We start from the raw sequence: 24125 nt of genomic DNA, 5'->3' as shown, positions 1-24125 counted from the left end.
AATTAACTTCCAATTGTCATTTCCCGTTGGAGCGGGATGTGATAATTATGATGCAGAAATGGAGGCTATCTGCTTTGCGATGGAAGCCACTATTGAATGCAATGACAACACGGTAATCTTCAGCGACTCCCAAGCCGTAATACAAAAATTACCAACACCAGGTGCCGCAGAGTCACCCACGGAAGAAAAGTGCAGAAACATGGCTGCTATCATGAAGAAAAGAGGAAGGGCTATAGCTGACAAGTTGGCTAAACTTGGTTGTGCAGAGAACCAGCCTGTTCTACCACTTTCCTACAGAACAGTGAAATCACTTATAAGTGCTTATTATAAGGACAGTACAAGTGCTAGACACAAAGTTCAAGCGGAAGGAAAGAAGTGGGAGAGCCTACTGGATAAGGAAAAAAGAATCCCCGGCAATCTTAGCAGAACTGAGAGAGTGGCCTGTTTTCGGCTAGTGACAGGATATGATCTGCTCCAAAAACACCTCCATCGAATTGGCATCGTAGATTCCCCGAAATGTCCTCTATGGAACATGGGAGACATGGATGGGGACCATCTTTTGGCGTGTGTTGGTCTGGAGGATGTTGAGCGAGATACGGACGAACTAAGAGGACGAATAAAATTGTATTGGGCTGCGAGAGGGAAAATGGCGTAATAGCCCAGTTCCTGTGGCGTAGGGAAAAAAAAGTTTTAAATTATATAATAGATTGTTAAATAGTTTTAAACTATTTGTTCTTTTTTTGAACGCAACCCTGACCATTTTCTTATATTTAAATCTTTACGGTCAACTATATATACATATATTTAATAAAATTGACTTACTTTCTTTGGTAATATATAGACACCGACGGGATACTTTTCATTTTTGGTCCAAAGTTCGATTTGAGCTAAAACCTGATTCGTGAACGAATTGCTCATAACAAAAGACGGATGGCCCGTAGCACAGCCAAGGTTGACCAATCTTCCTTCAGCCAGCACGATGATGTGCCTTCCATTTGATAATGTGTATCTATCGACCTAATAACATAAAATAAAATTTAAAAAAATTAAATTAATATCATAAGTAAATAATAATTAAACATTATTTGAGAGAAGAAGTGGACATGAAGCAACAGACTTTATGTATTGGGAGAGTTGAACTAACCACATTAATTGTTCCATTTTCAGAAAGGTAATATAACATAGAGCATCAATAATATATTAAAAAACAGCTCTCTCTCTCTCTCTCCCTCCCTCCCGTAAGCTTGTAGGTATCCCTAAAAAAAGTAAGTAAAAACTGATCTGACAGGTAAACATCCGAGAGGCAGATGCTTATGCCAAAGCCTTAAGTACAGGCCAATTTCTATTAGACTAAACTTTCCTACAATAAGTTTCTTTTATTTCTTCAACTACCAAAATTAGTGATCCTACAATTTTTAAAATTGAAGGAAAATATTGAAATTTAGAACTGATGACAATTTCACTGACTTTTGCAAAATTTAGTGTAAAGTCTCGAATTATTCTCCTCTTTTATTTTCTCCTAGATTAATTTGTACTATGATCGAGGTAGAAAAACAACAAAAGTTGACAAATTTTAATCTACCTGCTAAAAATTACAGAGGGAGAGAGAGAGAGAGAGAGAGAGAGAGAGAGAGAGAGAGAGAGACTTTATTCATCTATGCTGCCCAAATACATCAGGTTGCTACATCACATAGCATACTAATCAATCCGTAATCGGACATATATATATACTACATGGTATAATAAAATAGAAAGAAAACAGTTTTTTTTCCCATACAGTTTCCTTTTAAAATCAATTTCAGTCTATACACCAAATACAAATATTTCAATTCATTCCTTTTTTTCTTTCCCTTTTCTGTTCCTTCAATATCACCATTTCACAATTTTTAATTCACCCGATCATCAAATTCACCCTTCACTGATGACAATTTCACTGACTTATGCAAAATTTATTGTAAAGTCTCGAATTTCTCAAATGATAGAAGCTTTGACTGCAATATTAACCACCACGGCTTAACCCAATTCATGAATAATTGATCCCTTATAGAAGTTCCACTGCAGTAGTTAATAAAAGTTATAACAATTCAAATTAATAGCTAAATAATTATAAAATATTATACTACCAACAAATTAAAGCAAGTAAATAATAATTAGACAGTTAATGATGAAACAAAACAAAAACAACATACCTGTGGTTTTATATTCACTTTTTCAACAGAATTTTTTTCTAACCAAGCTACTTGAATTTCAATGTCGAAATGGCCTATGTTACACACAATAGCATCATCCTTCATTTCAATAAAATGTTTATCTGTTATAATATCCTTACAACCTGTAGTTGTTACGAATATTTGACCAATTTTACATGCCTCATCCATGGTAGTAACCTTAAACATAAAATAAGAATGAATAAAAAACGGAAATAGTAAATAATGTATTATTATCAGGGATTGTCACCTCTAAGCCACTGTATCCTCAAATGTATCGAATCTGTTATGATTGAATATGCCATTTAGATTATAAAGTAATTAAATAAGACAGGCTTTAAACAAGTCTATCAAGTCTGCAATGGCACTTAATGATACAATATCCTCTTCTATCTGATGTTATCAGGGTGGTGCCATAACCTTACTCTCTATCCTAAGCAAAAGTGATACTAAGGGGAGGAGGGAATTAGGCTACGCCCCTTAAACACAACTTTAAGTTGAAACTAAAAGGGGTTTCACACATTAATGTAATTACCTATAAAACTGTTCATTTAATTGCAAAAGTGAAAAAAAAAATAGAAGTTGTAGTAAATGTTATTTCCAATAATTTAATATGTCTATAACGAAAATATGTTAAGCTGTTCTCAGTTATTTTCAGACTTATTTCAACGTGAATATTAAGGAACCTAAAATATATTTACCGTTCTAAAAAGTAAGGAGTGAATATGAAATTGAATTAATTTTGTAAATTTTTCGATTAATGTTTCCTTGAAAAAGTTAAAATATTATAATATAAAGTTTGATACAAATAAATAATTGTTTTTGATATAATGAAGAAAGTTGTTTATTGAAAAAAAAAAAAAAAAAAAAAGGAAAAACATGTAATTATTATTTTTAGAATATTTAATTTACATTAACAATACATATTTACAACAACAAAGTGACTGAGAATTAATAGTAATTAAAAAAAACCATATCAACAACAAAATATGAGAATGCTAGGAGTTACTTTTAATTTTTTTTTTTTAACTGCCGAGCCATTTCTCGCATATGGGGTACGGCAGCAACTCTCAAATATGGCGTACCAGATGCCACGTAGGCATGGGCAGAAGACTGGGTCTATTCCTTCAGTAGGCTGAAGGAATAGACCCAGGCTTCTGGCGTCACTCGTCCTGAAAGCGTACCTATCCATTATACTTCTTCATCCAAGGCTGTTATATAATGACAGCAAGTATTTTGGAGATATAGATCAATTTTTAATTGAAAATAAATACAATTTTTGATTTTATGAACAATTGAAATCAAATCAAATCAAACAAATGAAAATCAACAAAATGACTAAATTTAAATTTACAATCACAAGCAAAAATAAATAATTTACATAACAAAAATTAATTATTTATTATAAAAATACTAGAGGAGTATCCCCTGTCTGCCAAAAGGCAGACCAATCCCCATTTTACAAATTAAACGATAGTTCATTGCTCGTTGCTCGAATTGTATAACTGTAATTCAGATCGTATTTTTTTTCTCAATATAGTGTAAGGAGGAAAAAAAAACTTCAATTTCCCATAAATAATTTATAATGATGAAAAGATTGTTGACCATGGATAATACATATGAGATGGTTGGGGGCTGCGGTCAGTAAAGAACACAAATTTATAGCCTTCATCAGGGCTAAGACAAAACACAAGATAACAACCAATGAATAAAAGGATATGTAGAATAATTAAAAACTAACAACATTACAGATACATAAATAGTGTTGACAGACATGAATAGCTTAAGTATTATAAGAAGATAAAAGCTGTATGAGAAGAATAATATTAAAATTAATTAAGAGGAAAGAAAAATAATAAACAGATATTTAACACAAACAATTTTGGTCCATATTAACTCTCAACTATTATTTTCAAAAATTCTCCAACGTTTCGGCCCTCAGGCCATTTTCAAGGAGACAACCTTAAATATTGAAGTCATGTTCTTAAACATCTTTTCTGCAGGCTAATTGCCCATGTCATATAACTTTTTATATTTTAGATCTAAAACCTTTTCACATAAATAATCTTCTCTTTTTCCACTTACAGACATCATTTATAACATAACCTACCTGGCAATTAGCATGCAGGAAAGATTTAAAAGAACATGACATCAATATTTAAGGTTGTCTCCTTGAAAATGGGCTGATGACTGAAACGTTGCAGAATTTTTTAATATTTATTTATTGCAATTTACAACTGTATATTAAAATACATTTAGTAAATCTGATCTAAGTCAAATTGGAGTGTTACAGCCGTGTAGAGAAACTACCCATTGGTAGCACTCTAATGACATTTTACATTAGCTGGTCTCGTGGCCATCTTCTTTTCAGGCGCCTCGGAGGATTGTCAGGAATGGAAGAGGATGCAAGATTAGAAACTAGGGGGTTTGAGAGTTTATAATGGAAGGAGTGATATCTGATTCGGGCTAGATCGGTTACATAGGGAACATTAAGGTCTTTATGTAGATTTCATTTGTGACAAAGTAAGAAGCATTGAGGATTTTATGAAGGATTTTGGATTGAATAAGAGAGAAATTCGAAGGTTTAGTGGAGCCCCAAAGCTCAACTCCATATGTCCAGATTGGCCTTATTACAGTCATGTAGATCAGTCTTTTGTAATGTGTTAGAAGTTTAGACCATTTGTCTTGCTGTAATAGTCGAAATCGACGTGCAGTTTCCTGTCTTTTCAGTCTTGTGTGAGGATTCCAGGTTTATCGTTTGTCCAAATGTAGTCCAAGGTAGCGGATCTGTTCGCCAGGGGTAAGAGTAACATCACTGAATGAAACTGTAGGGCAGTCAGTAGGTTTACAACGAAGGGTTAAGGTGATTTGATGGGATTTGTTGGAATTTATCTTAATCCTCCAATTACGACACCATTCTTCGAGGGCTGTGATATGAGATTGGAGATTTTGGGATATGATTAATGGGTTATTATTAGCAGCGAGCACACATGTGTCATCGGCATACATGGTAAGGATAGTGTTAGGAGTTGTTGGGATGTCAGCTGTATAGACGGTGTAGAGGATGGGACCCAGGATACTACCTTGAGGAATGGAGAATTTTTGAAAATAAAAGTTGAGAGTTTATGTGAATCAAAATTGTGTGGGTTAATAATGAAATAAACCACTCTCAATCATTAAAATAAATCATTAATCTAATAAACACATATTTTATACAGAAGGCTATAAATTCTGGCACTAATAAATAAATGTTTACTTATTTATGTTCTTTAATGACTATACCCCTTAACCATCTTCTCCTCACATGTAAAATAAAATATTGCACAGTAATAATTATAAACTTTTTTATATAATAGAGAGATAAATAAACAAACCTCGTAACCTTCCATTGCAGCTTGAAGGGCGTTGATTGGATCAATTTCCGTTATAATAACTCTGCTTCCAAACGACTTGAGGGATTGAGCACAGCCTTTTCCAACATCGCCGTATCCAGCAACGACACTGACCTTGCCAGCAAGCATAATGTCTGTAGCACGTTTGATACCGTCGACTAGTGACTCTCGGCAACCATATAAATTGTCAAATTTACTCTAGAAAAATTAAAATACAACATAACATAGGGTAAGGTAACTAATGAAATATTTTAATATTTAAAATGTATTAAAATAATTGAAGGGGTAAGTGGATGAAAAGGCTAGGTAACATTTTTTGAATTGTATAACATTATTTTCTCCTGGATTGATTTGTACTATGATCGAGGTAGAGAACAACAAAAGTTGAAAACTTTTAATCTCCCTGCAACTCTTAATCAAATCCGATCCCTGAGGATGGGTTGACTTTTACGTAAATTTGTATTTTAAGGTTTCTTGAGGTGGGAAAAACGAATATGAATCTTGTTGCTGCTAAAGAATACAACAATTTAAGAAAAGATAATGGAGCCATAATGCAATTGGGAAAGATCAGGCCATCTCGGTTTTTCCCGTTTTGACGTTTATTTTTCCTTTAGATAAAGAAGGCTCTCGACTTTTGCACATAATTAGTTCCTGAAAGTGTATGCAAATGTTGAATGTTTAAAAATAGAGATAAAAAAAAAATTTGCACCAAAAACTGTGTTTTAAACTATTTATCTATCAATTTTTATACATAATGAAGTTAAAGAGGCATGTTAAGTGCTTTTGGATGTTTCCTTTATAAAGTTGTCAAGAGTTAGTTGAATACAACCCATTTTTTAATTTTCTTGATAAATATTTCTATAATATACTGTCTTTCTCAATTGAGTGTTTAATTATTTCCATCTTTGTCTCGATCATATGAAGTTTAGGAGTACTTAATTTCTTTGTTTGTATCAACACTGCAGTTTTTCCGTTTCTGACTCATGTTTATCAATTTATGAGGGCGAAGTATTTAAACTTAAACAAATAAATTATCAAAAAACACATCACGTTGACGCACGCCCTAATGCAAGACTGAAACTGTTTTGTCCTCTTGATACATATTATAATCCTTGCAGAGTATTAAGCAGTCGAATGTTTAAAAATGAGCGTAAGTCGAGGGCCCCCCACCTGTATTCATAAACTTCTTTAATATTTTATATTTAAACATTCCTTATTATTGCTAACAATATTAGCAATAATATTGTTTTTGTTTTTTCAATTAAACAAAATTAAAGTTACTTCAGAGGAAGATTTTTTGAGAAATCAGCATTTAAACCCTGTTAGACTATTTAAATGAGAATAAGGCCTATTTGGTAATTGAGACCAGTTAATTGTTCACTGATTCAATGAGTTTAATCAAAATCGATTCTATAAAGTGGCACTTCAAGTCAATCGATTTTATCAAAAAAGCAGCTATCATATCTTAGAAACCCGCCTTAAACATGTAATTTTAGCTTCATAACTTTTAAGTTTATGAGTTAGGTTGTACGCACGCAGGGTAAGTGAAAGTAAAAAAAAATATGATTTAAAATTCAGTAAAAGTGCCATAGTTTTCCGGGCTGAAAAATTCTCTTAAAATGGGAAAGAATTCTGCACACATTTCTTATTTTTCATTCCATGTTTATTCAATCAGATTCCTGGAGTAAAAGATTTTATTAATTTGATCATCATAAGGGATCACTTTGAAGTCTTGATCCCAGTTATTAAAACATGCATTTAAACTAGTTATAAATAAAGTTTTAACAACAACAACTTTGCTGCAAGCTGAAACTCAGGTCGAAACGTCGGCATGAATAAATAATTTTTTGTTTATTTATATTCTTTTTGCTGACCGCATCCCCCCCCTCCGACCATCTCCTCCAATTAGTTATAAACAGGTATGTTTGTATATTATAGTTTTCATGAGTAAAACAGAAACCAATCATCAACATTTAAAATTTGTATCAAAATGCTAACTGAATTTTTCTTTCTTTCATTATATTAGAAGTTATTTTTCTAAATTTTTTGATATGATAGATAGTTTTATTTCATTGATTTCCTTTTTATATATATTTATTATTTTTCATTTAATACAAATATTATTAAATGTCTAAAATATTTACTTAAATGTTGTAGATATATAATTTTTTTTGTGTGTGAACTATTGTAGTCTAATTTTTTTTTCTCTCCAATTTATTATTTTTATGATCTTTTGAAATTCCATTATTTTTATTATTTTAAATTTTGTATATTATATCTAAAGCACTGGACCCCATTTTCAATGCCTGTTAAATTGGTCTAAAGGGACAGAATTGTGGAGTCGGTTGTTGGTAATGTCTCCATTTTGTAAGAGAAACAGAAGAACCTCAACCTAGTCTTTATATCTACAGTAATTATAAATGTGAGTATACATTAATATGTACGTTAGTTAGTTTTTAATAAACAACATTAAGAGGGCATTAGAGTATATGTGTGTGTATCTTTAATTATTAATAACTGGTTATGATTAATCTTTCCACTTCCTCAGTAACCAAAGAGAGAGACAGTATGTTTTAATTTCTCCGAAAAAGGGTTTAGACAAAACAATCAACTTACAACCCGATATAAAAATAGTTATTTTTAAAAATTTTTATATACTCTTATTTATAATAACCCCTCATTCTTCTAAATTGCTGAACCATATTCAATGAAATTCTTAAGATTTATAATAGTATATATCTATATATATCTGGATCGGTAAGCTTTCCTTTATTTAACTACACTTAAAACCTGAGGTACACAAACGGAAACCAATAGGCTAAGAGTTTAAAAATTAGAAATTATATAAATATATATAAATGATTTGAACTTCAGTAAGTGGGATAGTTTTCTAGGCAGAAAAATTCTAGGAAAGTGGGAATGAATTTGTCACTAATTTCTGAATTTTTATTTACTCAATCATATTCCTAGAACAGATTTTACAATATGGTCTTTATGAGGCAGGATTCCTTAGAAATATTGATGCCATGTATCAAAATAGACATTCAGACTAGTTGTGAACAGTTAGGTTTGTATATTATATTTTTTATTAGCATGACTAAAATAGACGTAATCAACAAAGTTTATAAACTGTATCAAAATGCTAACTAAATTTATTGTACATCAATGTATTATTTTTATATTGGGCATAGTCGAATACGTCAATAGAGGAGGGGTAATAGGCTAGTGCGCATGAATAAGTTGGAAGAGGGTGAGGCTCAGACAGAACCGTGGAGTCGCCATATTGTAATACAAACAGAAGCCTCGGAAACATCTCATAACTCTCTGCTTTATATCAACATCTCTAATGTAAGCATACATTAATCTGTAAGTTATTTTTAATAATCAACATTAAGTTTGCATATTATATTTTTCAATAGCATGAGTAAAACTGATATAATTATTGAAATTTATAATTCTTATCAAAATGTTGACTAAATTTAATGTACATCAATGTTTTATTTTTATCTTAGCCATAGGGAAATGCATTGAGAAGGTGGAGAGGATAAAGTCTAGAACACATGAATTAGTTGGAAGAGAGAGAGGCTCGGCCAGAACTGTGGAGTCAACTGTTGGAGTTGTCACCATATTGTAAAACAAACAGAAGTCCCAGAACTATCATAACTCTCTGGTTTATAATAACGTCTCTAATGTAAGTATACACTAATCTGTAAATTACTTTTAATAATTAACATTATGTTTGTATATTATATTTTTTAAGAGCATGAGTAAAACAGATGTAATCTATGAAATTTATAATTCATATCAAAATACTGAGTAAATTTGTTTACACCATTATATTATTTTTATGTTGAACATAGTGGAATAAGTCAAGAGAATAGGAGGGGTAAAAGGCTAGTGCGCAGGAATCAGTAGGAAGAGGGGGAGGCTTGAACAGAACTGAGGAATCGCCATATTGTAAGACAAACAGAAGCCTTGGAAACATCTCACAACTCTCTGCTTTATATCAACATCTCTAATGTAAGTATACATTGATTTCTAAATTAGTTTTAATAATTAACATTATGTATGTATATATTATTCAATAGGATGAGTAAATCAAGATATAATCATTGAAATTAATAATTCGTATTAAAATATTTACTAAATTTATTGTACATCATTGTATTATTTTTATGTTGGGCATAGTGAAATAAATCAAGGAAAGAGGAGGAGAGGAAGGCTAGTGCACATGAGTTAGTAGGAGGAGGGAGAGGCTTGGAGAGAACTGTGGAGTCGGTTATTGTTGTCGCCATATTGTAATACAAACAGAAGCATCGGAAACATCTCATAGCTCTCCGTTTTATTTCAACGGCTCTACTGTGAGTATAAATCATTCTTTTAGTTAGTTTTAATATAATTTAGTAACAGATATAACCATTGAAATCTATAATTTGTATCAAAATGCTGACTAAATTAATTTTACATCAATGTTTATTTTTATAGTGGAATGCATTGAGGACGGTGGAGGGAATAAAGGCAAGTGCGCAAGAATTAGTAAGAAGAAGGCTTGGACAGAATTGTGGAGTCGGTTGTTGGTGTTGTTGCCATATTGTGAAACAAACAGAAGCCTTGGAACCATCGAAACACTATCTTTATATCAACACCTCTAACGTAAGTACACATTATAAAAAAATATAACCATTGAACTTTAAAAGTTCTATCAAAATGCTGACTAAATTTACTGTATATCAATGTTTTATTTTTATGTTAACTGTAGGCAAATATATTGAGGAAGGAGGAGGGGATAAAGGCTAGTGCGCATGAATTAGTTGGAAGAGGGAGAGGCTCAGACAGAACCGTGGAGTCGCCATATTGTAAGACAAACAGAAGCCTCAGAAACATCTCATAGCTCTATACTTTATATCAACATCTCTAATGTAAGCATGCATTAATCTGTAAGTTAGTTTTAATAATCAACATTAAGTTTGCACATTATATTTTTCAATAGCATGAGTAAAACTGATATAATCATTGCTGACTAAATTTACTGTACATTAATGTTTTATTTTTATCTTAGCCATAGGGGAATCCATTGAGAAGGTGGAGAGGATAAGGCTAGAGCACATGAATTAGTTGGAAAAGGGAGAGGCTCGGCCTGAACTGTGGAGTCGGTTATTGTTGTCGCCATATTGTAATACAAACAGAAGCATCGGAAACATCTCATAGCTCTCCGTTTTATTTCAACGGCTCTACTGTGAGTATAAATCAATCTTTTAGTTAGTTTTAATATAATTTAGTAACAGATATTACCATTGAAATCTATAATTTGTATCAAAATGCTGACTAAATTAATTTTACATCAATGTTTATTTTTATGTTGGCCATAGTGGAATGCATTGAGGAAGGTGGAGGGAATAAAGGCAAGTACGCAGGAATTAGAAGGAGAGGCTTGGACAGAATTCTGGAGTTGGTTGTTGGCGTTGTCGCCATATTGTGAAACAAACAGAAGCCTAGGAACCATCAAAACACTCTATCTTTATATCAACATCTCTAATGTAAGTACACATTATAAAAAAATATAACCATTGAACTTTATAAGTTCTATCAAAATGCTGACTAAATTTACTCTATATCAATGTTTTATTTTTATGTTAACTGTAGGCAAATATACTGAGGAAGGAGAAGAGGATAAAGACTAGTGCGCATGAATTAGTTGGAAGAGGGAGAGGCTCAGACAGAACAATGAATTCGTCATATTGTAAGACAAACAGAAGTCTTGGAAACATCTCATAACTCTCTGCTTTATATCAACGCCTCTAATGGTAAGTACACATTATAATCAGATATAATCATTGAAATCTATAATTCGTATCAAAATGCTGAGTAAATTTGTTTACACCATTATATTATTTTTATGTTGACCATAGTGGAATAAGTCAAGAGAATAGGAGGGGTAAAAGGCTAGTGCGCATGAATCAGTAGGAAGAGGGGGAGGCTTGAACAGAACTGAGGAATCGCCATATTGTAAGACAAACAGAAGCCTTGGAAACATCTCATAACTCTCTGCTTTATATCCACATCTCTAATGTAAGTATACATTGATTTCTAAATTAGTTTTAATAATTAACATTATGTATGTACATATTTTTCAATAGGATGAGTAAATCAAGATATAATCATTGAAATTAATAATTCGTATTAAAATATTTACTAGGCTCGGACAGAACTGTGGAGTCGCCATATTGTAAGACAAACAGAAGCCTCAGAAACATCTCATAGCTCTATACTTTATATCAACATCTCTAATGTAAGCGTACATTAGTCTGTAAGTTAGTTTTAATAATCAACATTCAGTTTGCAAATTATATTTTTTAATAGCATGAGTAAAACTGATATATCCATTGAAATCTATAATTTGTATCTAAATGCTGACTAAATTAATTGTACAACAATGTTTTATTTGTATGTAGGCCATGGTGGAATACATTGAAGAAGGTGGAGGGGATAAAGGCAAGTGCACAGGAATAGTTGGAAGAAGGAGAGGCTTAGACAGAACTGTGGAGTCGGTGTTGTCGCCATATTGTAAAACAAACAGAGGCCTTGGAACCTTCTAAACGCTCTATTTATATCAACATCTCAAATGTAAGTACACATTATAACCAGATATAACCATTGAAATTTATAATTTGTATCAAAATGTTGACTAAATTTACTTTATATCAATGTTTTATTTTTATGTTAACTGTAGGCAAATATACTGAGGAAGGAGGAGGGGATAAAGGCTAGTGCGCAGGAATTAGTTGGAAGGAGAGGCTTAGACAGAACTGTGGAGTCGGTTGTTGGTGTTGTCGCCATATTGTAAAACAAACAGAGGCCTTGGAACCTTCGAAACTCTCTATTTATATCAACATCTCAAATGTAAGTACACATTATAATCAGATATAATCATTGAAATTTATAATTTGTATCAAAATGCTGACTAAATTTACTACATTGATGTACATGTCTTATTTTTATGTTAGCTGTAGGGAAATACATTGAGAAAGGTGGAGGGGATAAAGGCTAGTGCGCATGAATTAGTTGGAAGAGGGAGAGGCTCGGACCGAATTGTGGAGTCGCCATATTGTTAGACAAACAGAAGCTTTATATCAACATCTCTAATGTAAGTATACATCAATCTGTAAATTATTTGTAATAATTAACATTAAGATGGTGCCCAAGTATATGTGTTTATGTGTATCTTTAATTATGAATTACTGGTTATAATTAATATATTCTTTTTATTTCCTCGATAATAAATGGGAGAGATTGTATGTTTTAACTCGTCCAAAAAAAGGGTTTTGATATATCAATAAATTTACTTCCTGATTCAAAAAGAATTATTTTTAAAATAAAATCTTTTGTCAACATTTATTATTTTCAAGAACTGTTCATACTTCTAAATCATGGAACAATATTCAATGGAATTTTAAAGATTTATAATATTATGCTCGCCGTTATTTAAAAAAAAAAAAATTGTTAAACGTGGTATATCTTAACGGGACACCAAAGAGTTAGTAGTAATTTGAAAAACAAATAGTTTTTACAAAAATTTCACTAACAAATATAAATATATATATACGCACACACACCCATACATACATATATATTGTAATATTCAATAATTATTTTAATAAAATAAATGGAATTTGATATTTTTTAACTTAATTCTCATATCTAAAAGATAGCTTGGGTTCAAATGAAAATATTTAACAGATAGGAGTATTTTATTTAAATTTATAATATAAAAGATTCTTTTCTCATGGCGGGTTTCCAGGCAATCAGAACATTTATTTTTAATAATACTTAATTTAAATTAATATCTCTTTTACAAATGTATTTAATTTAGGTAGAACAAAACTAACCAATTTCATATAATCTTCTTTTGATGATTTTCTCAACAAACTAATACTGACTGTGGGCAATCTTTCAGTAAACAAACACTAATGAAACAAAATCTTGGTTCTCTAAAAGTTTTCAACTCACTATCCACCGAAGTGGGTTGTTAGACGATCCCAACAAGGAATTCCTTATTCTTCTTGGGTGACTCTTCAATGTCCTCTTTTACAAGATGTCCGCCATTGAGCTAGACAAGAAACGATGAGAACCTCCTCATCCAAGAAACATCATTCCCCGCCCGCACATAAGCAACAAATGTTGCCAAAAACCAAAACCTGTCTCGGTATTCCATGTCGCACAACAGTTTTGGGCTTTTGCAAATGATTTACTTTCTAAATATTATTCTTTAGCACTATCTCTTGACTTCTATTTTTTCTTAAATTTACTGTGTTTTAAATTATGATCTGAAGTTAAAATAGAGTTTTTAAAATCTTTGAATCTGCTCAACATGGCCATGATCCAACAAACTTTTTGCAGGATTCGTGCCACCATCTTAGTTTTTTTTTTAATAACGTATTTATTATAAACGATGAAAATTTGTTAGCTTGCTTTTTGGTTCAACAAAACAAATTATCAATATTTAACGTTGATAAATAAAATAAAAACATAACTAAAATCATTTCTATATAAAAATAACTATTTACTCATAAAAGAGGAAATTACAATATTTACGATAAGATTCTACTTACTTTAGTAACTGAATCGTTAACATTAATAGCAGGAACTTTAAGTTTTCCTTCTTTTAACATCCTATACAAGTTGTGGACTCCAGTTGTTGTTTCCTCGCTAATGCCTTTAATACCAGGCAACAAATGAGAATATTTCGTATGGACTAGGTTAGTCAAATCTCCTCCATCATCAAGTATCATATTAAGAGGCTAGAAAAACAGAAAATATTAGTACATGAGTAAGGAAACTATATTACATTTATTTCTTATACTTGCTTGATGTTATAGAAACAAATATTGGACAGTTCATAAATTATTTGACTCTTTTTGCCCTAATGTTTAATAAACTATAAGACGGAACTTATGAAAGATGCTACTACATATGATGTAAGGGATGGGTGAGTCTATTAGATGAATGGGTCTGATATTTAGTACTCAATCAACATATTAAGAAGGGTTAATAATAATAATTATTACGTCACTATTGCGCTTGAATAACCATAACACAGAACTTATAAAATATGTTGCAAACTATGATGTAAGGGACGGGGAAAGTCCATTGGCGAAATAGGTTTGATATTTAGTCCTCAATTAACCATTTAAGAAAGCATGGCCATCACAAGTTTAACACGTGGATTAAGTATGTCTACATCAAATGCTAGTTTATTTAAGCATTAATGAATACATTATGGCTTATTAAATACATTATTGTTAGATATTTATTATTCATGGAATATTATTTCATAGTTATAAAATATTTTAAAGCTACAATTTATGATGTAGGGGACGGGAGAGTCCACCAGGGGAATATTTTAGATATTTAGTTCTCAATTTACAAGAAAAGATGGCCGATGCAAGTTTAATACACAAGTTATGTAAGAGTTTACATCAAATGTTAGTTTAATAATATTCATAGCATACTTTACAGTTTATGAGTTTGTCTCTGAGCTCTATTTATAGTGACTGCAAACGATCTCCATTTTTCTAAATTCCGTTCTAATGGGTCATAGCATGATGTTATATCACGAAACCCTACCTAAATAAGAAGGCCTTTCTAACACAAAAAGAATAATTTTAATCGGAACAATGTTTTATAAGCTCTCAACTAAAATAACTCTTCAGTTTTATACATTATTAAAATGTAAACAATAATTGTCGTAGCAGTTACTCTCACTAAAAATATTTTAGGACAAATGACATTTTTACTTTTAAAAATTAATAGAAGGAGATGGTGGCAAATAACACAAAAAGTCTGTTGCAGTGCGCACGTCACACATTTTTCACTTTCTACCCCACATTTCGTGTAGATGGGTTGTCTCGTGTTGAAGTTGTCATTATTTTTGAAAAAAAAAACAAAACAATTATAAAGACAAGAGAGGACAATATTTTTTAAACTTCTGAAACAATTCACGACAATTTCTCTCACTTGAAGCAGATTCACCACATGCTTCTACTAGTCATCAAAGCAAATGGCAAATGATGCTTATTCAGCACGAAACCTGACATTTTTGCAAAACAAAAATTAGGTGATGGTGATGATAATACGGAGTAACTAATATTTCAAAGTTATGTTGATACCACATAACCAAACTAATGTATATTAAATCTCGTGGTGTGGCCATATATGTCAAACAGTAGAAACTAATTTGGTATGGTACTGCTAATATGATTAAATATATTTACTACTTGAAAAATGATAAGAAGTAAAAATTTGATAAGAAATTTATAAGTTGAATAATTGACTTATTTAACATTTCACGAATTACCTTATTATCAGAAAATCCTTCTAAAGTTTGCTCTATGCACCAAATGTATTCTTCATCCGTTTCTCCTTTCCAAGCGAATACCGGGACTCCACTCTTTGCCATTGCTGCCGCAGCGTGATCTTGTGTGCTAAAAATATTACAGCTAGACCACCTTATCTGAAATAGTAATTAAAAAATGAAATTACTAAATTTTTTTTTTACTTGATACTTATACACTTTAAGTCTAGTCCCAGTAAACAAGAGTAAATAACATAAATGTAGTAGAGGAATGGAATATGGTCCGGGTGCGGTAAAAAAAAACTCAAATAGTAGATAATTATACTATTTTATTGAGCCAACGTTTCACCCCACGTTGCAGGGCTTCGTCAGGGCTGTTTTGACGGCAGTCAAAAATAAAGTGAACTTTAGTGACTTTATTTTTGACTGCCGTCAAAACAGCCCTGACGAAGCCCTGCAACGTGGGGCAAAACGTTGGCTCAATAAAATAGTATAATTATCTACTATTTGAGTTTTTTTTTACTGCACCCGGACCATATTCCATTCATCTATATACACGGTCAATCAATAATCTTCCATAAATGTAGTAGTTAATAAGCAATATAAATTAGTTAAAAAAGTTTGACACTTGAGACAGTTAAGGAGACAATATATTAAAATTACAAAACAAACAGCCTTTTGTAAAATTGGTTTCAGTCCAGCTAGCCTGTCTGGAAAACAGTGCTAGAGCTGTCTACTACAATATATGCAATTCCAAAGGTATCCGAATCAATCAAGCAGTGCTCCTCGTGCCAATGATAGTACTCTTCATAACGAATCTAGTTTTACCAACGTTGGTTTCATTCCTTTTGCTTCCTACCTGTTTCCAAATAATGTCAGACATTTTTAGTCTTCAGGACATTGTGAAGGTGAATAAATTTACATAAAAGATAGATCCTAAAAATTAAAAACAATGACACAGCACATCTCCCACAACAAAACCATCATAAATATTACTTAAACTGGACTTGTTTATCTCACTATTAAAATGTAACACAAGTTTTATAATTAACATGAAATATTAGAGTTTGTATTATAAACAAAAATTTATTAGAAGCACACTATTAACACCAGTAAAGTGACATGGCTATTAATTATCGCACACTACAATAAGAAATATAACCTATCCTTTCCATTGAATGTAAACTATTCAAGACACGGGGTATCTTTGGAATTCATATATAGTAAGTAATGTATTGCGACTAAGTTTTCACCAGATAGGAGAAGTGAAACCGATGTTTTACCTAGCCTTTAGATAAACTTATTAAATAGGAACAGTAAGAAATATAATTTAATAACTTGAAGTTCTCTTAACCCGATAAAAAAAACAAAAAAAAACTGTAAATTCACAATAGCTAAAATTATTTAAGTATTAGTATTTTACATAAAATTATTTTGGAAGATCATAGATTGATTGTGTTTAATTAATAAAAGGAAGATGGTACGGGTGCGGTCAAAATAACTCAAATAGTAAATAAAATATTCATTAATAGCAAACGTTTCACCCCACATTGCAGGGCTTTACCAGGGCTAAAACAGATACAAACGGATAAAATTATGTAACAAAGCAAGAGAATAACATGAAATAAAAGTAAACTTATGTATGACTAAAAATATGTGAAATTTTATTCTAATATATATGCAGTAAACAGTATAAATAAATCAGAATCACAAAAAATTATTAGACATATAATGAAAACGGAAACAATAATAAATGAAAAAGAAGATAAAAGATAAATATAAAACACTAAAAGATGGAAAATAAAGTAAATAATAAAATTCTGACTTTTAGTGAATGCTCTAAATTTATATTTCTCTTTTACCTCCTTATTTGATTATTATTATTATTTCTGTTTTCATAATATAACTAATACTTTTTCATAATCTTATTTTTATTTACTTTGTTCAATTTTTTATACATTTTTAAATCATTTTTAGCCATACCTTAGTTTACTTTTATTTCATGTTATCTTTTTCTCTTACTTTGTTGTATTATTTTATTAGTCATTTTTATATTTTTTTAGCCCTGCAATGTGGGGCAAAACATCGGCTCATAATAGGGGTATTCATGATGTTTTGTTAAATGTAAAATGTTTTAAGTATAGGATTCTGAGCAGCCCTATTTAAAGGCATGTTAAATGCATAAGAGCTCCGAGCGGATTTCACTTTATTGTTTACTTATAAGTTTGATTAAAGCAATTTATTACAAAATGCCTAAATTGAGTGAAAAGCGCAAATTGTGTGAAAGAATGGCCCCTCAGTGCCTTGTTCATCTTCTAAATTGTGGGGAAGAGAATCAAGATGAGCTAATTGACAAATGTCATTACACTATTATTATTATCATCCCTTGCTTTATTGGTTATAAAAACATTTAAAACAATTCAACACAAAATACGAGCAAATAATATGTATAATAATACTACATTGCTTTTTACTATAACAAATAGAACGATGATGAGCTCAGCTGGCCTGTAGCGTGACGTCATTCTCCATTTAGCAGACCTAGAAACCGACTCTCAACCATGTTATATGTTATACCGTTTTAACATTAGGGGTATTCATGATCTTTGGTTTAACATGTTAAAGTGTGTTAAATGGAAAAACTCATGTTAAATCGAAAAAAATTGCCTTCTTTTGCCTTGGTAAAACAAAATAACATGTAACATGGCTGAGAGTCTGTTACTTGGTCTGTTAAATGGAGAATGACGTCACACAATAGACCAGTTGAGATCGCCGCCATTTTTGTTGTGACAGCTCAGTTCTTTCGTGGGTTTGTGGTATTCATACCCCTGTTATTAAACCAGAATGGATAAGTTTAATGATACATTTGAGAAAAAAAACAGAAGAGGTAACAAGGAACAAATTAGATGGACGGTTAATGAAGTGACGAAGCTGTTGGAAATTTTATTACAGATTTATTTATTTACAGATTTTATCCCAGAATAAAGTTATTTTTCATTTCATTTCATAAGCTAAACTTTCACACAAATTCCACTTTTCACTCACTCTAGGCATGTTTTAATTAATTACTTAAATCAAAACTGAAGTAAACAATAACATGAGGGTCTGGAAGGAAGGTTATAAACATAAAGGCTTATACGACAAGTTGCTGAGAAAATCCGCTAGGGGCTCTTATGCATTTAACGTTTAACATGACTTCAAATAGGGCTGCTCACAATCCTATAGTTATAACATTTAACATGGTAAAACATTTAACATTTACCACATCATGAATACCCCTATTAAAAGAAGGAAATATTTCTCCATTTAATACGCTTTAACATGTTAAACTAAAAATCAAGAATACTTCTAATAAATAGTTTATTTACTATTTGAGTTATTTTGACCGTACCCGGATCATCTTCCTTTTATAAAATTACTTTATTTGTTGCATTTCCTTTAACATTAGATGTTTCTTTGTTATTATTAGCTTATCAGAGTTTTAATTATATTATACAGAAATGGGGGTTGTTTTTTTTAATGCTAAATCTGAGTTAAAATTTATTTGATCCATACCTCAGCACCTAATTCTATAAGAGTTTCAATTAAAACTCCAGTTTGTATGGTCATATGAAGACACCCCGCTAACCTGACTCCTTTAAGAGGTTTTGTTGGACCATATTTCTTTCTTAGGGCCATTAAACCAGGCATTTCTTGTTCTGCGAGCATAAGTTCTTTCCTCCCGAACTCTGCTAGGCTAATGTCGGCTAAAAATATAGGAATAAAACAATATTACGGAATAAATTCTCTCTAATTACTCTCCTTAGCTATTAGCTGAAAACTGGATATCAATATGATATAAGTGGGAAAAAACACTCAAGATTGACCCCACCAAAAGTAAAAAAAAAAATTAATACCACAAGCATAGTTAATACAAAATTATATGCTCAATATTATGGTGGAATTTGGGCTCATTTACAATTCTAAATCAAGGTTTTTATTTCTGTAACTTAGCCCCAACATTACTGATGTCCAGTTTTCAATTATAATTAGATGAATATGAATACATAGCATTAAATTTAAAAAATGGGTTTTAAAAATAAAAACAGTTAAATTTAAATCCTTTTAATGATGCATTAATATTTGACTGTGGAGATTATATGAGAAGTTGGTTGGAGTGTGGTCGGTTAAAAACATAAATCGCTCCGTTTTAAATAACTTTGTATCTCAAAAATTGGCAATTTTTAGTTATGCCAGTTTTTAGAATGCACTTAGCGAGTAGCATATCCCTTCAAAATCTCATTCATCATTCACTCAATATTCAACCACTAAACAGCAGAAGTGTTGTCCTTGTGTTGAAAAGTATTTAGGGATTGTTCGTATCAAAAGCATTTCAATTGAGTTGTCCTTGATGAGCAGGTAAACTTCAGCGTCATTTAGTGCAAGAGTGTATTATTTTAAGAAATTTACACTCTTAAATTTTAATAGTCGGCGGCTTAAAATTTGTTTTAAACAAATTCATTCTACTTTTGATGTTGAAAAGATTGAGCGAAATAAGTAAACACATATTTAATTAGATAGAAATGTTTCAGCCAGAATTTTGGACCTACGTCAGTGATAAGAATGAAAAACAACTCAATAGCTATGTGGAATAAAAGCAAAGACAGAATAACCAGAAAATAACATATAACATGGATACATAAGTAAGATACTACTTATATGTCTATATTATCTGTTATGATAAGTAGTATCTTAAGTATGATAAGTAGTATCTTAAGTATGATAAGTAGTATCTTAAGTATGATACTACTTATCATTACAGATAATATAGATACATAAGTAATATACAAACATCTATATTATCTGTTAAGGTATATAAAATACTACTTATATATCTACAGTACCTACTCATCATTACAGATAATACAGATACATAAGTAGTATGCAACACATCTATATTATCTGTTAAGATATATATATGAAACTACTTATGTATCTACAGTACCTACTCATCATTACAGAAAATATAGATACATAAGTAATATCCAACACATCTATATTATCTGTTAAGATATATATGATACTACTTATGTATCTACAGTATCCTACTCTACAGCTAATATAGATACTTAAGTAGTATCCAACACATCTATGTTATCAGTTAGTTTCTAGTTATTCTATATTTCCTTTTAATCATTAACGTCCTTATATTGTTTTTTATTCTTGACCTTGATGTAGGCTTGAAATTCTACCTGAAAAAGTTTATTTGATATATAAATTTCACTTATTTGAGTTCTTCACTGACCGCATCCCAACCATCTCCACATTTAACTCCTTTTAAAATGATTGTTTTGAGTTTCAACTTATCAAATAATGAACCATTTAATACATTGACAAAAATTTCATATCTTTTAACAATATTTTCAAATGAGTAAAGTTGGGAACAAGTATTGTTGAATTCCATATCTGAAGTAATTATTCATTACACAAAATAGTTATAAAAGTTCCTATTACATTCATTTCAAAATAATAAAGTGTAACATAAATCAAACGGTCGAGAGTTGAAGAAAAACATAATGTAAATTAATGACAATCAAACCAATTGTAGCATTATATTTTGTTTGTTTAAAAAACTGTTAACTTTACACAATGGTTTTGTCCTTTCCAGTTCACCTAAGTTAAACAAGGAGTTACCAAGTGACCATTGTTTTAAGTAGTTATACATTGTACAATGAACCATTTACCATTCTGCAAAATCAACATAATATAATAGCTCCATTCATTTTTGATTTTAATTAACTTTCATTTAAAATCAAAATTGAATTAATCAATAATTAATTGAAATTCAGAAAAAATGTATATCTATAGAGAAGATTAATTTGTATGAGTTTTAGTTGTTCAGGCATTAGAATCGTTGACTTTTTAATACTCCTTTAATTTCATAAATCAAAAGATTTACTTTTAATTTAAGAATAATGCTTATCATGAGTAAATTTAAATTATTGTAAGAAGAAACGTTTTTGAAAAGAAATGACTTACCAACTTTGTAGTCTGGTGTACTCGGCATTTTTAAAATTAGAATGGAAGGAGCTTAGTTCTTAAAGAAATTAAACAGAATTGGAATATATTAAACTTTTATAAAACTAAAACCTACTTTAGATAAATGTTAAAAAACTAAATCTACAGGAACACGTGCAACTGATATCTATGTTTATATATAGCAAAGGTAAGCCTCCTTCGAATTCGGCGCTGATGCGGTTACATAAAACCGATTAAGTATTAAGCGGGAAATTCAAAAGTTAGATATAATAGTTTTTAAAAACTAATGTATACCTAATCAAATAATTACAATACTATGTATAAATTAATGTATATGTAGAAAGTGAATGTCTTTTAAGTTAAGACAAAGTACTAGTAGAAGCGAAATTTAGTAAGGAGGAAACCTCACGTTACGAAAGGCAGAATTTTAAAAATGAATCTCATAACTTTTTTACCAGCCATTTTTTATTTTAATTTGTTAACTATGCTGCCGATTCTTCTGACCAAAAAATATCCTTTTTTCCTCAACAAATAGCTGCCACCTTACCCGCTCATGGAGAATCGTTACAACTGTAATTGTATGATTGTACTGTCGCACTGGCTCTGTCGTGATAGTTGACAGTACGAGTAATGTCAGAGAAGCAACTATCACGTTAACTTTCGCATATCGACAATGAACTATTGCGGCAAAAGTGTTAGCCACTACATGGTGCAAATGTTTGATAGTTGCAGTCATGATACCATTCACAGACACGACAGTTTTTAGTCGTAACAGTATTGTCGCACTGGGTCTGGCGTGATCGTTAGTAGTACAAGTAATGTATAATGTACAAGTAATACTAACAGTCGCATTAACTGGCCTATATATACCTTGATAGTGAACTGTTATATCAACCTTACCAAATCTAATAATGAAATGCGTGAAAACATTGTTCTTATATAATTGCCCCAAAAACCTAAAATTATATACACCCCGGGTCCCAAAAATAATCAGCTCTGAGCCACAAATATAAATCTGACCTGGACCCCAAAAAACAAATTCGCCCCAAGCTCAAAAATTATATTCATTCTGTACCTCAAAAATAAATCTATCCCGGGCACAAAAAATAAATATGTCATGAGCCCCAAAAGGTACCTATGTTCTGAAATTTGTTAAACACTCTTCGAGAATGTTTAGAAACATTAGAACAAAAGGAAAAGAATCCTCTTGTATTTTGGAGGGAGGAGAGTAAGAATTCTTATTTCATTTATAAAATTTCTCATGAACAAGACCGTCCTTAACCGATCATATGAAACAGTTGTTGAAGGATTATATCAACTGTTGTATTTACCCAGGGGAAAATCGAAAAAAGTCCTAACTGAATAAGGGTTCCACAACCGGGCGACGGCGAAAGTCGTTTAGACGCTCGAAATAAAAATCAAACATAGGATTATAGTTAACTGACCTGAAAATTTATAAATAATCTTTTAATTTATTTTATCAACGCATCATTATTTTAACAATGTTCACATTGATACAGTAGAAGCCACATGCAATATCTGACGACGTCATATACATTCTTATCAGTTAGGCTGATACCGCGACTTAAAAACTGATTATATTTTAAACCGATGTTCGTCGATAGCTCTGGTTTTTAGCCAAGTGTTTTTTAATACTTGTGCAATGACCCATTTTTATTGACAGGGTTTTTGGTCTGGGCCATAACGATGCCAGATGAGGAAATTATCTTCAGTACTCAAAATAGCAAACCTAGGAATGAAATGTACGGATATATCTTTTTTCATAATTAACTCAAAAATCAGTGGTTCCTTTAAAGGAGTTATTTTTTATGAGTAGGATTAAAAAATATAGGAAGAAGATAGGTGACCGTATGAAGTAGATTGTAGGAGGATAGTCCGGGTGGTGGTCAATAAAGGTATCAAAGTAGTAAAAGAGGACTATTTATTGTTAACCAACGTTTCGCCTTACTTTGCAGGGCTTCGTCAGGGCTGTAAGATTAAAACGGAGATGACGACTCTAGTAAAAAATATTATTCTAATTCCGTGCTTAAGGATCTTGTAACTGTTTATTAATAGGTAATAAACTAATAGCTAAAATTGCCATGGCTACGGCATTCATGAACGAACCATTGATAAATAAATATCGTTTCCATGGCA

General features: G+C 31.2%; 2 protein-coding genes and 1 long non-coding RNA gene across 3 annotated transcripts in view; 2 read left to right on the top strand and 1 right to left on the bottom strand.

Annotated features, from left to right (window-relative positions):
- Positions 1–822: 822 nt before the first annotated feature.
- Positions 823–22176, bottom strand: LOC106680066 (adenosylhomocysteinase; the record flags this gene model as incomplete). Its single annotated transcript, XM_014419534.3, is given in 7 exon segments — positions 823–1017; positions 2190–2387; positions 5582–5797; positions 14209–14397; positions 15954–16109; positions 19506–19696; positions 21969–22176. Coding segments are annotated over 7 exon segments (1173 nt in total), but the record flags the coding sequence as incomplete, so codon positions are not given.
- On the top strand, positions 10100–12208 carry LOC136797105 (uncharacterized). Its single transcript, XR_010844930.1, has 8 exons — positions 10100–10252; positions 10359–10518; positions 10659–10835; positions 10969–11136; positions 11243–11403; positions 11509–11668; positions 11796–11888; positions 12052–12208. It is a non-coding gene; the product is annotated as an uncharacterized lncRNA (long non-coding RNA).
- Positions 12339–24125, top strand: part of LOC106680065 (transmembrane channel-like protein 7) — a 30192-nt gene continuing 18405 nt past the window's right edge. The window contains exons 1-2 of the mRNA XM_014419533.2: positions 12339–12499; positions 12604–12743. The gene's annotated coding sequence lies outside the window, so the exon portion shown is untranslated. The remainder of the gene's footprint in view (positions 12500–12603; positions 12744–24125) is intronic.

The sequence above is a fragment of the Halyomorpha halys genome, unplaced genomic scaffold (genome assembly GCF_000696795.3).
Source record: "Halyomorpha halys isolate HHAL.00 unplaced genomic scaffold, Hhal_1.1 Scaffold240.1, whole genome shotgun sequence".
NCBI lineage: Eukaryota > Metazoa > Arthropoda > Insecta > Hemiptera > Pentatomidae > Halyomorpha > Halyomorpha halys.
The sequence above is the reverse complement of the archived record's forward strand: the minus strand, read 5'-3'. Positions and strand labels throughout refer to the sequence as shown.